Here is an 18146-nt window from a genome sequence, read left to right as displayed (position 1 = left end):
ATTCTAGAGAGCAATTCTTCGGAATCCAAACAATGCCTTCAGCAAGACCATTGCCAGGTACAACCAGTTAAGATCAGACATTGGAATTTCTTCCTAGCACCGAAGAATTAGTACCGAATCAGTACCACATAGACAAAGTCACTTGGTGCTGCTCCCCCTTCTTGCCAAGCCAATGCTACCAAACAAACCAGACTTGGCCCACTTTAAACATCCACGAACTACAAGTCTAGCAAACCATCTGTAGCCTCATCTACCACGAATACCATGCTACAAAGTGGCCAATATAGATACGTGCATAGTCCACCAGAACGAAGTGCAGATGTAATCCGTCTTCGGAGTAAGAGAATCCATAAGAGTATCGAACGAATTGCTCAATTCTCTGCTCAGTGGCTTCACACTATCCATACTTTGGCCTGCCAACGATAATTTGCAGAGCTAATCCTTCTCTAGGCATCCTATACCTGCAATCTTAACAACACTATTAAGAGATCTGGTGATCTACCCAGAACTCGTCATAGAACATTTACAAGCTACATAAATTGCGTGTACCTGAACATTTACATTATTAAGAAGACTATTAATAGATGCTTGCACAAGAACTGCTACAATATGCGGTATGCAGAGATCATAGTAAAATTCCTAAATCTGATCTGGAACAGTAGAGGGATCTGCTTATGGTTTAATGTAGGACAATTGCAAAATCTTATCGGAAAACAACAACAGGTACTTCTTTCTTTTAAGTGAAAGGTAGTTCCAAACCAACAATTAACAAGTAGATGTCTCTTTTTATGGCTTAATGTATGGAGTGACAATTCCAACATTGGATCAGAAGTGGTCAATTTATTTTAGAGGACCAAATAATAATTTTATTTTCGACATATGTTAGCATCAAGCAACCGCACTTTTTGCATTTGTTTGATCATTATTTGGATGTTGAATTTGCTTCATGCAATTCAAGCATGCTACTAATATGACGCCTATGAAGAGGCATACTTAGTTGTTATTTGCCCCGTCTCTATCTGTATAATTTCAGAGCACCTCACAGTTTGCATCTTGTTTTGCCTGCTGAATTTTCCTATGAAGAAGCACCATCGGGTAAATAATCGTGGCCAGACTACATACCATGAAGCCTCTTCGGATGTGGGCAGCGGATGGCATTTTCGCCCTCAATGGTGGGGATGAAATCGTTGTTGAGCATCTGCTGCTTCCGGGCACCCTGCCTTGCCTTCCCCTTAGGTGGTCCAGGAGCTGAATGTTCTAGTCAACTTGATGCCTGCTGGCAGTTCCAGCAGGTCCATGAAGATCATCACCAAGCTGCTAGCTAACAGACTACAAGCTGTCATCCAGGGGCTTATTCATAAAAATCAATATGGATTTATTCAGTCAAGGACTATCCAAGATTGTATTGCTTGGGCTATAGAATATCTTTATCTTTGCCATAAGTCACATAAGAAAATAGTTATTCTAAAGTTGGATTTTGAAAAGGCATTTGATAAAGTGGAACATCATGCAATGCTGGAAATTATGAAGCACAAGGGCTTTGGATCAAAATGGCTGCAGTGGATGGAATTGATCTTTGCATCAGGCACATCTTCTGTACTTCTAAATGGAGTACCTGGTAAAACAATCCACTGCAGAAGAGGAGTAAGGCAAGGTGATCCTCTTTCACCTCTTTTATTTGTTCTGGCAGTAGATCTTCTCCAAAGCATTTTAAATTATGAGAAATCACTAGGCAATCTACAGCTTCCTATCCATCTTGAGTTCACTGAGGACTTTCCTATCTTGCAATATGCTGATGACACTCTGATCTTCATGGAAGGAGATGTATCACAAGTTCACAACTCACAAATCTGAAAAATATTCTACAAGTTTTCTCTACTTCAACAGGACTTAAGGTCAATTACTCAAAATCTATGTTGGTTCCAATCAACATTGGAGAAGTAGAAACCTCCACATTGGCTCAGTCATTTGGTTGCACTGTCGGTTCTTTACTATTCACCTACCTTGGCCTCCCCCTTGGACTAACTAAACCAAAGGTGATCGATTTTCTCCCTATGGTAAATAGATGTGAGGCTAGGCTCTCCTGTACGTCAGCTTTTTTATCACAAGCAGGCAGACTTGAAGTGACCAATGCTATCTTCTCATCTCTGCCAATGTACTTCATGTGTACTTTTAGTCTGCACAAAACTGTGATCAAACAAATTGATAAATACAGAAAACACTGCCAGTGGAGAGGTGCAGACATCAATGCAAAGACCCCACCAAAAGCTGCATGGGATTTGGTTTGTTTACCCAAGGATGAAGGAGGTTTTGGTGTTCTAAACCTAAGAACACAGAATGATGCACTTCTTTTGAAGCATCTTCACAAATTCTTTAACAGAGAAGATATTCCTTGGGTCCATCTAGTTTGGGAAAAGTACTACAGCAATGGATCACTGCCTTCCTCACAGAAAAAAGGGTCCTTTTGGTGGAGAGATATCATTAAACTTCTGGATGCTTACAAAGGAATGGCTTGTGTAAACATTCTTGGTGGTACCACATGCCTATTTTGGGATGATTTGTGGCTTAATAGAGTTCCAAAGTTTCACTTTCCAGAGCTTTACTCTTTTGCTAAGAACAAAAGCATTTCCCTGCGTTCTGCACTTGAGGTACAAGGCCCAGATGATTTGTTTCATCTACCAATTTCTGCAATTGCATTGCAGCAGTTAATAGTGCTGGCACAAGAATTAGCTTCTATTCAAGACTCTTCTGATCATGATATCTGGTCCTACATCTGGAGTTCCCCTTTTTTCTCCTCATCCAAGGCATATAAACATCTAACTGGGCATAGAGTGGTACATGCTGCTTTCAAGTGGCTTTGGAAATCTACTGTTAGATAATTACCCATGCTCTAGCTTGTCTAGGTACTACGCTGGTAGGGGCTCTTGCTCCTACTCAGTCAAGGCTGCCTCTTCAATGTTGGGCAGCCAACACTATTGTGTATAGTAACAGCTACAGTAGGCAGCATGGTAGCAGTAGTGACTAGTAGTAGCAGAAGTAGCTAGTAGTGGTAGAGGCTGCATAACACTATAGCACCTTACCTTGTAAATGCTCACCTTGACTACTTGTGTCTATAAAAGGAGAGAGTAGTTGCAGCTCACAGATTAAGCAGCTCCACTTCGTGTGCTCTTCCTGAGTCCTTCTTCCTCTCATCTTCTTCTTCCACCTGCAAGTAAGAGGGTGTTGTGTGTGTGAGGGAGTGCCAACAACTGATATCAGAGCTTGAGTTATCGAGCCTAGTGGCCATGCCTTCCCTGGACCATGAGCATGGGCACGGGCATTCCCCGGGGCGACGTCGTGGCGAGACGACGTATGTCGTGAAGAAGACGGTGCGGGACGTCGGCGGCGCGCAGTACCCCATGCTCACTCGCACGAACTACGCCGAGTGGGTGGTGCTGATGAAGGTGATGCTCAAGGCGAGGCGCCTGTGGGCGGCGGTGACCGTGGGCACCGCCGACGAAGAAGATGACCAGTCAGCCATGGAGGCCATCCTCAAGTCCGTGCCGGCAGAGTACATCGTCCCGCTCGGCGCCAAGGACTCCGCCAAGGAGGCCTGGAGAGCTTGGAGACGATGCGGCTGGGCGGCGATCGCGTGCGCAAGGCGAAGGTGCAGCAGCTCAGGCGGGAGTACGAGGCTATCACGTTCCGCGATGGCGAAGCCATCGAGGAGTTCGCGCTACGGCTCACTTCTCTGGTGAGCCAGCTAGCGCAGGTCGGCGTCGACATCGGCGAGGAGGAGGCGGTGGCCAAGTACCTGCGGGTCGTGCCCCCCCCCCGGTTCGCGCAGATCGCGCTCTCGATCGAGACGCTGCTTGACATGAGCACGCTCTCGAACGAGGACGTAACCGGGTGGCTCAAGGCGGTCGGGGATCGCGCGGAGCTGCCGGCGGCCAGCTGCTGCTCACGGAGGAGCAGTGGGCGGCGTGCCTGCGTGAGAGGATGTAGGGGGAGGGCTCCTCTGTTTCGCGCAGCGGCGGCGGAGGCGGCGCGCGCAGCAGGCGGCGCGGCAAGCCACGGCGGAAGGCGGAGGACGCCGGCAAGGACGGCGGCGGCCGTGTCGCCGACAAGGATCGTTGCCGCAATTGCAGCAAGATCGGGCACTGGGCCTACGACTGCAAGGAGCCGCGGTGCTAGGAGCGGGCGCATCTTGCCCAGGATGACGAGGAAGAGTCTGCGCTGCACATGGCGTAGGTCTGCGCTATCAACACCAAGGCAGACGACCACGGCGGGCACATCGAGCTCGACGAGCCGCGCGCGCGGGTCAACCTCGGGCGAGCAGAGGAGGAGGCAGAGGAGATGTGGTACCTCAACACCGGCGCGAGCAACCACATGACCGGGAACCAGACGGCCTTCTCCGAGCTCGACACCGGAGTCGTCGGCACCGTAAAGTTCGGGGACAACTCCGGCGTCGACATCCGGGGCCGCGGCATGGTCGTGTTCCAGTGCAAGGCCGGCCAACACAAGGCGCTGACGGATGTATACTACATCCCCAAGCTCCGGAGCAACATCGTCAGCATTGGCTAGCTCGACGAGCGAGGCTGCCAGGTGCTGATCGATGGCGGCGTGCTCCGGATCAGGGACCAAGAGCGGAAGCTGCTTGCCAAGGTGGAACGGAGCAGGAACCGGCTCTACACCCTGGCGCTGCGCATTGCGCGCCCGGTGTACCTAGCGGCGCGGTGTGACGATGCGGCGTGGCGCTGGCACGCGCGCTTCGGCCACCTGAGCTTCGATGCTCTGGCGCGGATGGCGTAGCAAGGCATGGTGCACAGGCTGCCGCTCATCGAGCACGCCGGCGAGCTCTGCGACAGCTGCCTTGCCGGGAAGCAGAGGAGGCTGCCGTTCCCCAAGAAGGCGAGCTACCGCACCGGGGACGTCCTCAAGCTCGTCCATGGCGACCTCTGCGGGCCAATCACGCCGGCAACGCACGGCGGGCGGCGCTACTTCCTGCTCCTGGTGGATGATTGCAGCCGTTTCATGTGGCTGCACCTCCTGTCGAGCAAGGATGAGGTGCCGGCGGCCATCAAGGTGTTCCGGGAGCAGGTAGAGACGGAGACGGGGAAGAAGCTGCACGTGCTGCGGACGGATCGCGGCGGCGAGTTCACCTCGGTCGAGTTCGGCCTCTACTATGCCGGACATGGCGTGGAACGCCACCTCACGGCGCCATACTCACCGCAGCAGAACGGTGTCGTCGAGAGGAGGAACCAGACAGTGGTCGGCATGGCCAGGAGCATGTTGAAGGCCAAGAAGATGCCGGCGGCATTCTGGGGTGAGGCGGTGAGCACGGCGGTTTTCATCCTGAACCGCGCGCCAACCAAGAGCTTGGAGGGCACGACGCCATTCGAGGCCTAGCACGGGAGGAAGCCGGACGTGTCCTTCCTCAGGACATTTGGCTGCGTCGGGCACGTGAAGAAGACGATGCCCAACCTCGCCAAGCTGGAAGACAGAAGCACTCCCATGGTGTTCCTAGGGTACGAGCGCGGGAGCAAGACTTACCGGTTCTACGACCCGGCCAGCGGCACGGTGGTCGTGTCCCGCGAAGCCGTCTTCGACGAGGCGGCATGCTGCGGCTGGGAGTCCGGCGATGGGGAAGCGACGCTAGGCGGCCTGAGCAGCTCCTTCATCATCGAGTACATGGTGTACACTGGTGCGGGGGAGCTGGCTCATGATGAGGCAGAAGGGACACCCTCGAGCGAAGCGGAAGGGACACCCTCGAGTGAGGCGGAAGGGACACCCTCGAGTGAGATGGAAGGGACAACCTCGAGCGAGGCGGAAGGTACACCCTCGAGCAAGGCACAGGGGACACCCTCGAGCGAGGTGCAGGGGGCACCCTCGAGCAAGGCGCAGGGGACACCCTCGAGCGAGGCACAGGGGGCACCCTCGAGCAAGGCGCAAGGGGCACCCTCGAGTGAGGCGCAGGGGACACCCTCGACCGCGGGGCAGGGGACTCCGATCTCCGCCACAACGAGCACCGCTTCATTGATTCGCTTCGTCACACCTCCGCCGAGCGCCTCCTCGAACATCGACGCCGATTACTCCGGCGAGCCCCTTCGATTTCGCATGGTGGACGATCTCGTCGGCATGAGTCTTCCAGGGCAGGCAGCCCGCGAGCTGGATGACCTCGAGCTGCATCTGGGCAGCGCAGAGGAACCGCCAAGCTTCGCCGCAGCAGAGCAGGAGGCATGCTGGCAGGCGACGATGCTGGAAGAGATGGCGGTGGTGGAGGAGAATCGCACCTGGGAGCTGGTGGATCCGCCGGCCGGTTGCTAGCCGATTGGGCTCAAGTGGGTGTTCAAGGTGAAGCAGAACAAGAGCGGCGAGGTGGTGCGGCACAAGGCGCGGCTTGTCGCCAAGGGATTCATGCAGCGTGAGGGCATCGACTTCGAGGAAGGCTTTGCACCGGTGGCGCGCATGGAGTCCGTGCGCCTGCTGCTGGCGCTGGCGGCCGGGAGGAGCTGGAAGGTCCACCACTTGGACGTGAAGTCCGCGTTCCTCAACGGAGAGCTCGCCGAGGAGGTGTACGTGCAGCAGCCGCTGGGATTCGTCATCGCCAACGAGGAGCACAGGGTGCTCCGCCTGCGCAAGGCCTTGTACGGATTGCGTCAGGCGCCACGCGCGTGGAACATCAAGCTCGACACCAGCCTCGCGTCGCTCGGCTACACCAAGTGCGCCACCGAGCATGCCCTCTACATGCGCCGGTCGAGAGGAGGACTGGTGATCGTTGGCGTGTACGTCGACGATTACATGCCAACGATCTCATCGTCACCGGCGCAGAGCAGCGGGACATCGACGCGTTCAAGGAGAAAATGAAGTCGATGTTCCGCATGTCAGACCTCGGCCTGCTCACCTACTACCTCGGCATTGAGGTGGAGCAGGGGAGGGACGCCATCATGCTCCGCCAGAGCTCCTACGCTGGGAAGCTGCTGGAGCGGAGTGGGATGGGCGAGTGCAGGGCGTGCCAAACACCCATGGAGGAAAAGATCAAGCTGTCAAAGCACAGCACTGCTCCCTTGGTGGATGCCACGAGCTACCAGAGCATCGTCGGCGCACTGCGTTACCTCACGCACACGTGGCCAGACATTGGGTTCGCCGTGGGGTACGTGAGCCGGTTCATGGCGGAGTCGCGGGAGGATCACCTCACCGCTGTCAAGCATCTGCTCCGCTATGTGGCAGGGACGCGTGACTACGGGCTCGTCTACCCAAGGAGGAGCAGAGGAGAGCTGGAGCTGATTGGGTTCAGCGACAGCGACATGGCGGGTGACGTTGATGGACGAAGGAGCATGACTGGTGTGCTCTTCTTCCTTGGAGCGTGCCCGATCTCCTGGCAATTGATGAAACAAAAAGTCGTCGCGCTGAGCACTTGCGAGGCAGAGTACATTGCGGCAGCGATGGCATGTTGCCGGGGAGTATGGCTGGGGCGGCTTCTGGCAGAGCTCACTGGAGAAGAAGCTCGGGCACCTGTCCTGATGGTGGACAACCTGTCCGTCATTGCCTTAGCAAAGAACCCCGTCCACTACGACCGGAGCAAGCACATCGACACCAAGTATCACTTCATCCGTAATTGCGTCGACGGTGGACAGATCAAGCTCAAGTATGTCGAGACAGCTCGATAGCTCGGGGACATCCTCACCAAGCCACTTGGGCGCGTTCGACTTACAGAGTTGAGGACCAAGATTGGAGTTGAGGAGATCAAGCAAGAGCAGTGCAATTAGGGGGAGAATTGTTAGATAATTACCCATGCTCTAGCTTGTCTAGTTCTACGCTGGTAGGGGCTCTTGCTCCTGCTCAGTCAAGGCTACCTCTTCAATGTTGGGCGGCAAACACTATTGTGTATAGTAACAGCTGCAGTTGGCAGCATGGTAGCAGTAGTGACTAGTAGTAGCAGCAGTAGCTAGTAGTGGTAGAGGCTGCATAACACTATAGTGCATTACCTTGTAAATGCTCACCTTGACTACTTGTGTCTATAAAAGGAGAGAGCAGCTGCAGTTCACAGATTAAGCAGCTCCACTTCGTGTGCTCTTCCTGAGTCCTTCTTCTTCCTCTCATCTTCTTCTTCCACCTGCAAGCAAGAGGGTGTTGTGTGTGTGAGGGAGTGCCAACATCTGCTTGTCAAAACAAACATAAAGTATTTTTTTGGTTGCTGCTAAATGATCGGTTGTCTACAAGGGAGTTATTAAGAAGGAAAAATATGGCTCTGCCATCATATTCTTGTGTTTGTTGCAGCCACTCTGAGTATGACACCCTCACTCATCTCTTCTTCATCCACTGTAACTTTGCACAACTTTGCTGGGCTTCCATTGGCTTGATGGTGGGACTTGATGATCCTTTCACCACATTTGAAAATCTTAAATTGCTACTTGGGGTGTCTTTCTTCATGGATATCATCATAATTATGAGCTGGTGCATCTGGATGCAGCGGAATGACTTCATTTTTAGGGGCATTCAACCATCACAAGATCTATGTTACAGACATTTTCAGAAGGAGTTTTCCCTAGTTATCCTCAGGGCAAAACCCAGTCTCAAAGAGTCGATGTCGATATGGCTAGAAGCACATGTATAATTTTCATGATCTTTTTTGTTACTTTTTTGTTTCGTGATGGACCCTGTATTTAAAAACCTTTTTTTTCTTTAATATATTTAACCAGTAGGGGCAAATCCCCTCCTGTTTCATAAAAAAAAAACACCCTTTCAATCTCTAGAGTCTCACGTATAGACCAAGCAAGCATCATGCATACACATTTCAACACCAACCAGAGCAAGGGCGTTACAATTCACATACTTTTAGGGGCAAAACGAAGTCCTGCGCTTACTGGGAAGGGGAGCCTGATATCATCGCCGTCCTGGATCCAGAGCTCCATGGGCCCAGCGAGCTGGAAGGGCGGCAGGATGGGCTCGACGATGCTCCCTTTCCCCACCCACCAGATCTCGACGAGCGTCGTGTCGTCGCCCGTCGGCGTCGGCCTGGGAGTGGAAGATGGGGAGGCCGACGAAGTCCCAGCGGGTGACGCTCTCGAGCAGGCGCACTGGACACCTTGAGCCCCTTCGCCTGGAACCCCAGCCCCTTCACAATTCACGATCATATCAGACCCTAGAACAAAGGTATCGCAGCAATAGAGGAATTTGCACTCGAGCTCACCGAGATGGCCTTCGGCATGGGGGTTTGGGCACCGCTGCGGTGTCTGGCGTCGCAAGGCCGTGCGCGGTTGCTCGCACCCAGGCTTCGCGAAGCTCGGCGATCTACAAGCGGCTGTCACCTCGGCGGCGCGCGGCGGACGGCGACGAGGGAAGGGAGAGGGGGCGCACAATCTGCCAGCGGCTCGAGCCTCGGCGTCGCGGTGGAGGAGTTGTAGAGGAGGTGGGGAGGGCGAGGGCTAGGGAGGTGGCGACGACGGCCAGGCGCGCAAACGGTGGACGGAGAGGAGAAGCGAAGCCTCGGGATGGCAGCACTGTGGAAGGGGCTGGTATGGCGTATGGGTGCGGCAAGGATTCCGGGGCGGGATTTTGAGCGGGTACATTTACCAAAGATGAAAAAATAAATTCAAATCATGAAAAATATTTTTTTTAAAAAAAATGATTTTTCCCTCGTCACCATACTTTTAATGTCTATCTTCCCGATACATGAGGATACCGTAAGGGTGGGTGGGATTTTTTCAAGTGGATGTGACTTTCAGTTTTTTAAATCCATATAGTACTCCCTTCGTATTGGTAAAGAAAGTCGTTTAGGACAGCGACACGGTCTCCAAAAGACATCTTATTTTTTAAAAAATATTTATAGAAAAGTGATATACATAAATTTTTATGAAAATATTTTTCAAGACAAATTTATTCATATAATTTTCACATTTGTAAACTCAACAACTTAAAAGTTATTGATAATTTATATTCCCAATGTTTAATCCAAACCTTATCCAAAACGACTTTCTTTACCAAGTGAAACCTACTACAATGAGCCTAATTTTGGTAAAATAATTATTTCAGTTACTTTAACTTTTATAGTCGCACTCTTCAGCTAGTCCTCAGCAAGTCAATTCAATGGTAAAGAAAATTAAGAGAGTGGTCAGCTCAAAAATTTTACCTGGACCGATAATATAAGATATTTGTTACTAGAACCATCCTTAATGTGCTTTCATAATAAAATATTTCACTTAGATATCCTATTTTTTATAAAAAAAATTCTAGCCAAGGTACAAGATCGTACCAAGTGTTCACAGAATATAACTTGAATAATTGGTACATCTGTTACTTGATACATTTAGCACAAAAACTTTCAAGCTTCTTTCAGATACATAAAACAAATGTACAACAGATCACTGCTGTGGACAAACTACAGGGGGGAGTCCAGCGAGTTCTTCCATTACTAAGTATCAGAAACGAGTTCACATGCCCCCGTATATATACCTCTACATTCATCGCACCGTGTAGATCAGCCATACTGATGTTAGTTGTCAAGGATGTTGTACAAGACCGACCATCACGAGACACTGTCCGGTAATGAAGGCATGGCTGTAACATCAAACATGTTATACAGAGGGCAACTGTGCACATCAAACTCATCTAATTAGAACCCTTGCCCATCAAAATCTGATCTGACAGGATAATCCAGGCCCTGCAGAGCTGGTATTATTCTTAAGTCCTCCTCTGAGTATGATGGAATGAACCAATACCACTTGTTGTTTCCAAAAACCTGGTAAAAGAATATGTTATTGAACAAACCATTCCATAATAACAAAAGCAATGTGTGCTACAGGCATACAGTGTGACAGCAAAACATAGGTTGAATAAGTCATGGAGCACAGGATATCAGAAAACATGCAAAGAGATATCAATGAATCAGAAATGGATATGGAAAAGTTAAAGCTATCGAAGCTGAGATGAATATAGTCGTTGTCAGGAATCGCTATTAGGAATTATACTGAATTATTAATCTGGCCATGCAGATAGAGAATTGGATCTTCCATGTTAGAATTCATGACCAAAGGTGGATTTCTAACTTCACTGTCCTGGTTAGACATTGGATGAACTGAAAGACTCTTTTGCCCTTTACCTTGGATATACACAAGAATGCTCATTCACTGCAAGCGCTAGTTCAAGAACTGAATAGGAAAAGCTATATAGCACTCAAACAGAATGGATACCAACTGAAATTCCAAGAGGTATTGAGAGGTAGTATATAGACTTTTGTTTCCAAAAAAAATGGTTTTCCTAAGATGCCCAAGTCAGTCCTAACTCCTACAGAATTGTATGCTTTCTTTTTGGAGATTGTGTATTGAATTGCATGAACTTCTTAATTCGTGTCAATTGGCATTGAAAATCCAACGCCACTTGCTACACATGTATTAACTTAACCTTCTAGATTGCTTTGATTTTGCCAAGGAATCACGGTGACTAGAAAATGGATGGTCATACACATTATGGAGACTACAATTTTGGAAGTATGAATGAGAAATAAGAACATCAGCTGTAGCTGGCCATACCAGTACACAAGTTTATAATTTAAACTTCTGATTTAAATTTAAAACTGCTGGTCAGCAGTTCATATTTCCTTTAGCTCAAGCTACTCAAAGATTACAAAACTAGAGACATGGAAAAGGTAAAGACTTGATGATGCTGTTCATTTAGATGAAATGGCAAAGTTCAATACTTTTGTTTCCATTGACTGCCAATAAGGCTAATGGTTGTATTTCTTTATAGAAAGGTTGATGGTTGCTCGAGTTGTAAATATTTGTTAGCACCACAACATCTGCATTCTAATGGGCTTGCTTGTCATTCACTTGTAGTAAATTTTGGCCGGTTAACAGCCAGTTTTGAATTTGGCTGGTATAGCGTCAGTAACTGATTGGTTTTCTCTACCGGTCCAGGTCCTGTACTTTTCACACATCAGGTTTTAGATCCTTGCATTGCATCAACTGGGATGCACATGTGATGCACAAGCGGTAAAGCAGCATTGCAATTTGCAGTCATAATTTCAACAAATATTATATCAATAAAATTGCCCCAGGAACTAGATGAAATTGATTTAAACAGGCAAACCGCCCATTGCACTCATAATTTCAACAAATGTTATATCAATAAAATTGCCCCATGAACTAGATAAAATTGATTTAAACAGTCAAACCGCCCATACATTCGAACACAGCATGTGCCAATGAAATTTTCTCTTTCATTCATAAGTGCAATGCAAAAAAAAAAAAAACAATCACATAGCTTTTCTGAGTGACTTAATCTTATCTATGCCCAGAATGTATTAGAAACGTTTTCTTTGGTCAATTGTCAAATTTGTTGATCAGATCATTACAGATATAGGGTGAAATAAAAACTTGAAAAAAAGCCTGACCTGAGCAAAATTCCTCTTCCGGCCAAGATCATACTTCCAGAATGGAGTAGTTTTTTTCTCATATGCCTGCACTTTTAACGTGAAAAAATCAGATTCAGCCTGTAGCATATTTAGCAGGGAAACATTTTGGAATACTTAGGTGCTTGCCTCAATTGTTGTTGTGTTACCAGAAACAAGTGATACATGCATGATCATAAAACCAAGGACACTCAAAGTAAAGGCCAGGTTCAGAACTGCAAGGGAAAGGGAAAGTTTCAACAAGGTGTCTTCAATTTTTTTCCAAGCAAAAGAATTAAATGGAAAGAATAAACTACAATGAATGTATTTACCAAAGGTCAGGAATGTGGTTGCAAGTGCTCCAGGAGTTCCTGGAATCTCAACATCACTGAAGAAAGCAATAAAGTGGGGCAATAAGGACAGGGTAACAAGTGCTGTCTCCAGAAAAGTATACAACTGCATTGTACAGAAGACAACAAAATAACTTGAGAAAACATATGATTTGAAAATGAAATATACTTCTAACAAGAAGAACTTATTTAAATAATCCTTTATCTGTTCAAACAATTTTTCCCCAGATCCTAATATATCAAACATATTAGCTCTGGTCTCCAAGTGCTAACACCCTTGGCAGAGGAGGAAAGCTTTGATGATTGGTGGAATAGGGCAAGTAACATGGTTAATGTCCAGGTGCTGAAGGGTCTAAATTCTCTAGTCATCCATGGTGCCTGGAGCCCTGGACCTCATGGAAGCACCGAGACCACTGTGTTTTATATGGAGTAGCGCTTACCTTAGTGGAGGCCCTACTGCTTGCTGCAGAAGAACTGCAATTTTGGGAGCTGGCTGGGGCTCAAGGGCTTTCTCTCTTGACAGCCCCAGTCCCTAGTGAGTAGTGTTGCTTTTATGGTCATCTTTGTATAAGTCGCAGGCGCGCACGCAATTTCTAAACATGTGGGGCGATGTGGTATACTCGAGGTTCTCTCCCCCTTTTCTTCTTCTTTAATATAATGATTTACGCAGCTCTACTGCATGTTCGAGGAAAAAAATAATATGCCAAACTACTTCTCATTGACTTCTGATGTAAACACATCATGCCAGCCTCAGTGTAAGGTATTTCAAACGAACCAATGACATCTACCCCCTCCGATCAATGTATTTATTGTTTTAGCCTACTTTAAATATTCAAAATACTTGTTCTACAACTTGTAGGAAATCTTTGCCTGCTTTTTCCAGTCTTATCGCTCCTGTAATTGCACCATTAAAGAACTTCCTTTTCCATGCATACACACTTCAGAGAATATTAGTAAGGGTAAGAGGGCCATTTTATCCACATCCTTAATTCTTGTGCCCAACTCTAAAACAACAAATATTATGAACAAGAGGAAGTACTGACCTCTCCCTATGAATACATCAGTTTGAATGGAAATGACAAATGCAAAAGTAGATTGGATCATCAGTGCTGATAATATTAACAACAGAAGCAGTGCGCTACTAAAGTATATATTGTATTCAAACTATAAAGTACATAGCTCATTTCTGACCCAAGATACATTACTCATTTCTGACCCAATACGTGATTGGTGAGTCTGCAATCAACAGAAACCTAGAATGGTGTTGGCATTTTGTGGAGCAAAGAGGAGATACCTTACACAAGCTCCTAAATTATCCTCACATTTACTTTTGAAAGGTTCTCTCAGACCATCCAGGCTTATAAAAATTAATATTATATATTCATATTTGCAAAGGACTGCTGCAATATTCAAATACTGAACTTAAAATGCAAGGGGCATATCATTTTGTTTTCGTTGGAACATATGCATAGCATAAAGTTCGATATGAATTATATAAGTTGGTATATGCAATCACATTTCAAGTAATCTTGCATTCTGGCCAACAAACCAAGGGCAGCTGATTTCACAAGTTCAGCCATTCACACAGTGTGAATTTTAAATTCAAATAGCTCTTTCACTTTGGGATGATCTATATTATGGAATTGAAATCAGTATTCTCATTCATGTACTAAATGATTAAAAAGGTGAACCACAACTAGACGAAAGAAAACTTTTGAACATAAATATGTTGGTCTCTAATGGACATATCTCAAAGATTTGTCGCATAAATAAATAAGCTAAATAATGTATACTTCAAACACGTGCAGAAAATGCATTTGGCATCCTACCAGGAACAGAAGGAAGAACTTGTAGTTCAGTGCCCCAACACAATTCACAACCCATACACAATGATGATCCATCTTAAGCACACATCTTCCACCTGAAATCAGTTAAAGGCATAGGTATACCACAAGAAAGAGGTTTGTATTAACATTCAAGCATGGTTGGATGATGGCCAAACATGCCCAACTTATTTGCAACTTTGTCCTGTTCACCACACCTTTGGCATGGTTTGGCAATGGAATGGATTCACAGTTCACCAAACAGCAGGCATCCGAACTATGACATGGAAATGTTTGGCCAGGAACCAAATACGCCCGAATCTATAACCAAAATTTAAAGTTCTGGGGGGGGGGGGGGGGGGGGGGGGGGCAACTTACAAACAGAACAGTGATGGCACCGAGGTGGCTTTAGTTGGTTACACTTCCTGCAGTACCTGATCCTTGAACTCCCTGTATCATTGAGCTCTGTGGTGGACAATGGTGCAGTTTCACCCCTCTCTTCGTCAACATCTGGCCTCCAATTTGGTGGAACACCACCAGGGTCAGTAAACACAACAGAGAAATAGCTCCAGAGAAGCATGACAAGCTGCATCAACAAACAAAAAAATGTTGCAGTTAAGTCCTGGCATATCAGGCAACCGGAAAAGGATCACAGTATGAAAATAATTAAGTAGAGCTGCAGCAAACCACATGCTCGAAATGCATATGAAAGTAAGAAAGGTAATCCAACAAGGTGAACCTCTAAATAACGATCAAAGAACCAACGCCTCCACCCAAAGATCCAGAAATGGAGCGCCAAAGCCGCTGAATCACGCCAAGAATCACCAAAGGCAGAGAAAAGTGCGGGTCGAGGGCGCACCAAGAAGTGGAAGAGGAGGAGGACTGCGAGTGCGACGAGGGCGTCAAGCGCCGCCGTGGCAGCGAGCAGCGCTGGCCCGTAGTTGCATAGGACGAGCGCGTAGTAGGTGACGCCGACGATACCGAGGACGAGGAGGATCATGACGGAGCCCAACCCCCGCAACGCCGTGCAGAACTTGAACACGTTCCACGCCATCGCCGTCCCCGATCTGTGCATCTCCGGCTACCCGCCTCCCACGGCGCGGCGGCACGCGGGCACAGCGCTCACCTACCAGTGCCGCCCCGGCGTCGAGGAGGAGAGAAGCAGGGACAGCCGCGCTCCGAAAGCAAGCAGCCGCGTGACTGTTTGCGGGCTTCTACCTGCCTCGGCAGCGAATTCGCCTGGTTTCGTTTCTTCGTCTAGATTGGGTTCATGTGGGATTGGGGAACGGGTCAAGAGACTGGCTGCGAGCTCAGGGCGCTCAGCGCGAGCCGAGCCGCGGCTCGGCTCGCGCTGACCGCTGGCCCTAGCGCATGACCACGGCTGGATTGCTCCGTTGATCAACGGCCGCTTGGAGTTTTGTTCATCCCTAAGGTTCAAACATGGCAGTCACGACTCATGACACCTCCAATGGCCATAGCCTATAGCTAATTGTCAAAAAAAAACTATATCTGGTTGCTATATCTATAAAAATGTATGCATATCAATTATAGATAAGAAAAAAAATCTAAAACAAAAACTATATCTCCTTCAATATCTATATAAATGTATGCATATCAGTTATAAGATAAGCAGATCCGATGAACTATGTCAAGTTTTTTAAGCTTCTATGAATTTACAGATCATATCGATACGTTTAGTGCATATGTGTTGAAACATATAAGTAGATTAATAATCGATTTTTATTTTCTCTACTAGTGGAGATGCAGCCACGTGTTTAAAGAATAATTATATTTAAAATAATATGAGACTCAAAATTGATATAATAAAACAAAGTTGGATTATATAGAACGATTACTAAAACAGCTAAATTTTTTATTAGAAATGTAGCAATCCACTCCATTCTAAATCTAATCTAATCCAGATTCTCGTATGAAGTTTCTTCAGTTTTGATTACTTGGAGATTCTCACAGCACACATATTTTATGGCCTTCAGCATCCAAGCATTGTACTTTATGAAACTTCTTTAACTCTTTAGCGCGAGCGACAACCGCACTTTTGATGCCATCATACAAAATAGGATGTGTACGTATGCCAACTCTGCATCTACAATAGAAAAATTAAATTATTGATGACATATCATATGTAATTCATAATTATATATTCATATAAAAAGAGCAAATAATATTAATATTAACAATCAATATATCAATAACAATATAATAATGATAAATAAATAAATTGATAATAAATACCACTAAATTACCTTCTAGTGTTGATTCCCACAAGTATCCTCTTGCATTGCTTAAAGAGATTGAACTTTGCTTAGATGCAACCAAACATCCTATATATGTATAAGATGAAAAAAAATTAAGTACTACAAATTATTGTTCTAGAAATATACATCTATGAAAGAAATCATACTCACTCATACTCTGCTCAACAAGAAATTTGTTGGCGACGATAGTATAGTTGTGGATATCGACCTTGACGAAAAGTATGTGTCGGTATTTAGCGGCCAAGCCTGCTCAGGAATACCTTAAGCAATAGGATTGTATGTAAGGGATCGACTAGCTCTGGAATCCGATGGTGCAAAAAACACAAGGATTTATACAGGTTCGGGCCGCAAGGTACGTAATACCCTACGTCCTATGTGGTTCTGGGCCTCCGTCGAGTGCTTCTGGGCCTTCCTTTGAATACTCCAAATAGTTTTCCAAGTACTTCTGGCTGCTCCGAGGCTGTGAGGTGCTCAATGCCCCGAATTCTTCTTATATATGGTGCGTGATGTACTCGCGCTCCATATGGAGTAGCCCCCGAGCCTTAGGTTGAATCGTAGAATCAAGCTGAGGGTCACTTCAGTCTTTTTCTTCTTTTATTTTCCAAAAAAATTGAAAAATACCCCGAGCCTTAAATCTAAAACCCATAAATTGTGGGAACCCCCGAGCCATGATTTAGAATTAAAAATCTAAGTCGTGGCATCTAAATTTATTCTGAAAATATAAACAAGTAAAATCAGATTCGATACCTAAAAGATCTCTTTTTCAGAAAGTATCCCAAAAAAATGATACAGATAGATACCCCACACTAACTGTACCCGAAATATTTTCAGAGATAAAATATGAGATGTTTATTACTTTCCTGTTCATCACGTGTAGGTTCATTGTAGCAGGAATTTACCCTGTTACACTTGTGACCACCGTGTCTGTAGTGTCACAGGCTGAATCCCAGTGATCCATACGCGTCTATAAAAGATGAGCGAGAGTTCTGTCAAAGAACAGTCAACCATAGAAGCCATGTATCTAAGTTGGTGCTCCTGGTTAGAAAGCTCTCGGCCTCCTGATAGAAGTAGATACTTTCCAGCGAGTCGTGCTAGAAGAGTACTTGCGAGTGATAAGGATAGTCTTCGTTACCTAAACCCGCATCTGTGCTGCTAGCTCCCAACTTGTCCATTCTAGGCATCATGCCCCTGCAAATACACCAGTGGGAGGACTTTCAAGGTTCTCGATAGATGGGTTGTGTCATACTCTTGGGATCTACAAGATGGAAGTTCCCAAGAAATGGCATCTCTGGTAAGGAGACTAAATCTTGTTGCAACGTATTCAGGGAGA

General features: G+C 46.8%; 1 protein-coding gene across 2 annotated transcripts; it reads right to left on the bottom strand.

Annotated features, from left to right (window-relative positions):
- Positions 1 to 10212: 10212 nt before the first annotated feature.
- On the bottom strand, positions 10213 to 15928 carry LOC120655544 (probable protein S-acyltransferase 14). Of its 2 annotated transcripts, none has more exons than XM_039933405.1 (7): positions 15400 to 15928; positions 14919 to 15126; positions 14547 to 14638; positions 12700 to 12823; positions 12518 to 12603; positions 12371 to 12436; positions 10213 to 10720 (listed from the first exon to the last, which is right to left on the bottom strand). In XM_039933405.1, exons 1-7 carry the CDS (start codon positions 15613 to 15615, stop codon positions 10595 to 10597), a joined length of 918 nt encoding a protein of 305 aa, XP_039789339.1. In that variant the 5' UTR covers positions 15616 to 15928; the 3' UTR covers positions 10213 to 10594. The 2 variants fall into 2 exon arrangements, with proteins under 2 accessions (XP_039789339.1, XP_039789338.1); XM_039933404.1 differs by having other exon boundaries at positions 10280 to 10720; positions 15280 to 15837.
- Between the last annotated feature and the right edge of the window lie 2218 nt (positions 15929 to 18146).

This window comes from Panicum virgatum, chromosome 1N (genome assembly GCF_016808335.1).
Source record: "Panicum virgatum strain AP13 chromosome 1N, P.virgatum_v5, whole genome shotgun sequence".
NCBI classification, from domain to species: domain Eukaryota; kingdom Viridiplantae; phylum Streptophyta; class Magnoliopsida; order Poales; family Poaceae; genus Panicum; species Panicum virgatum.
This window is presented reverse-complemented; position numbering and strand designations above follow the sequence as displayed.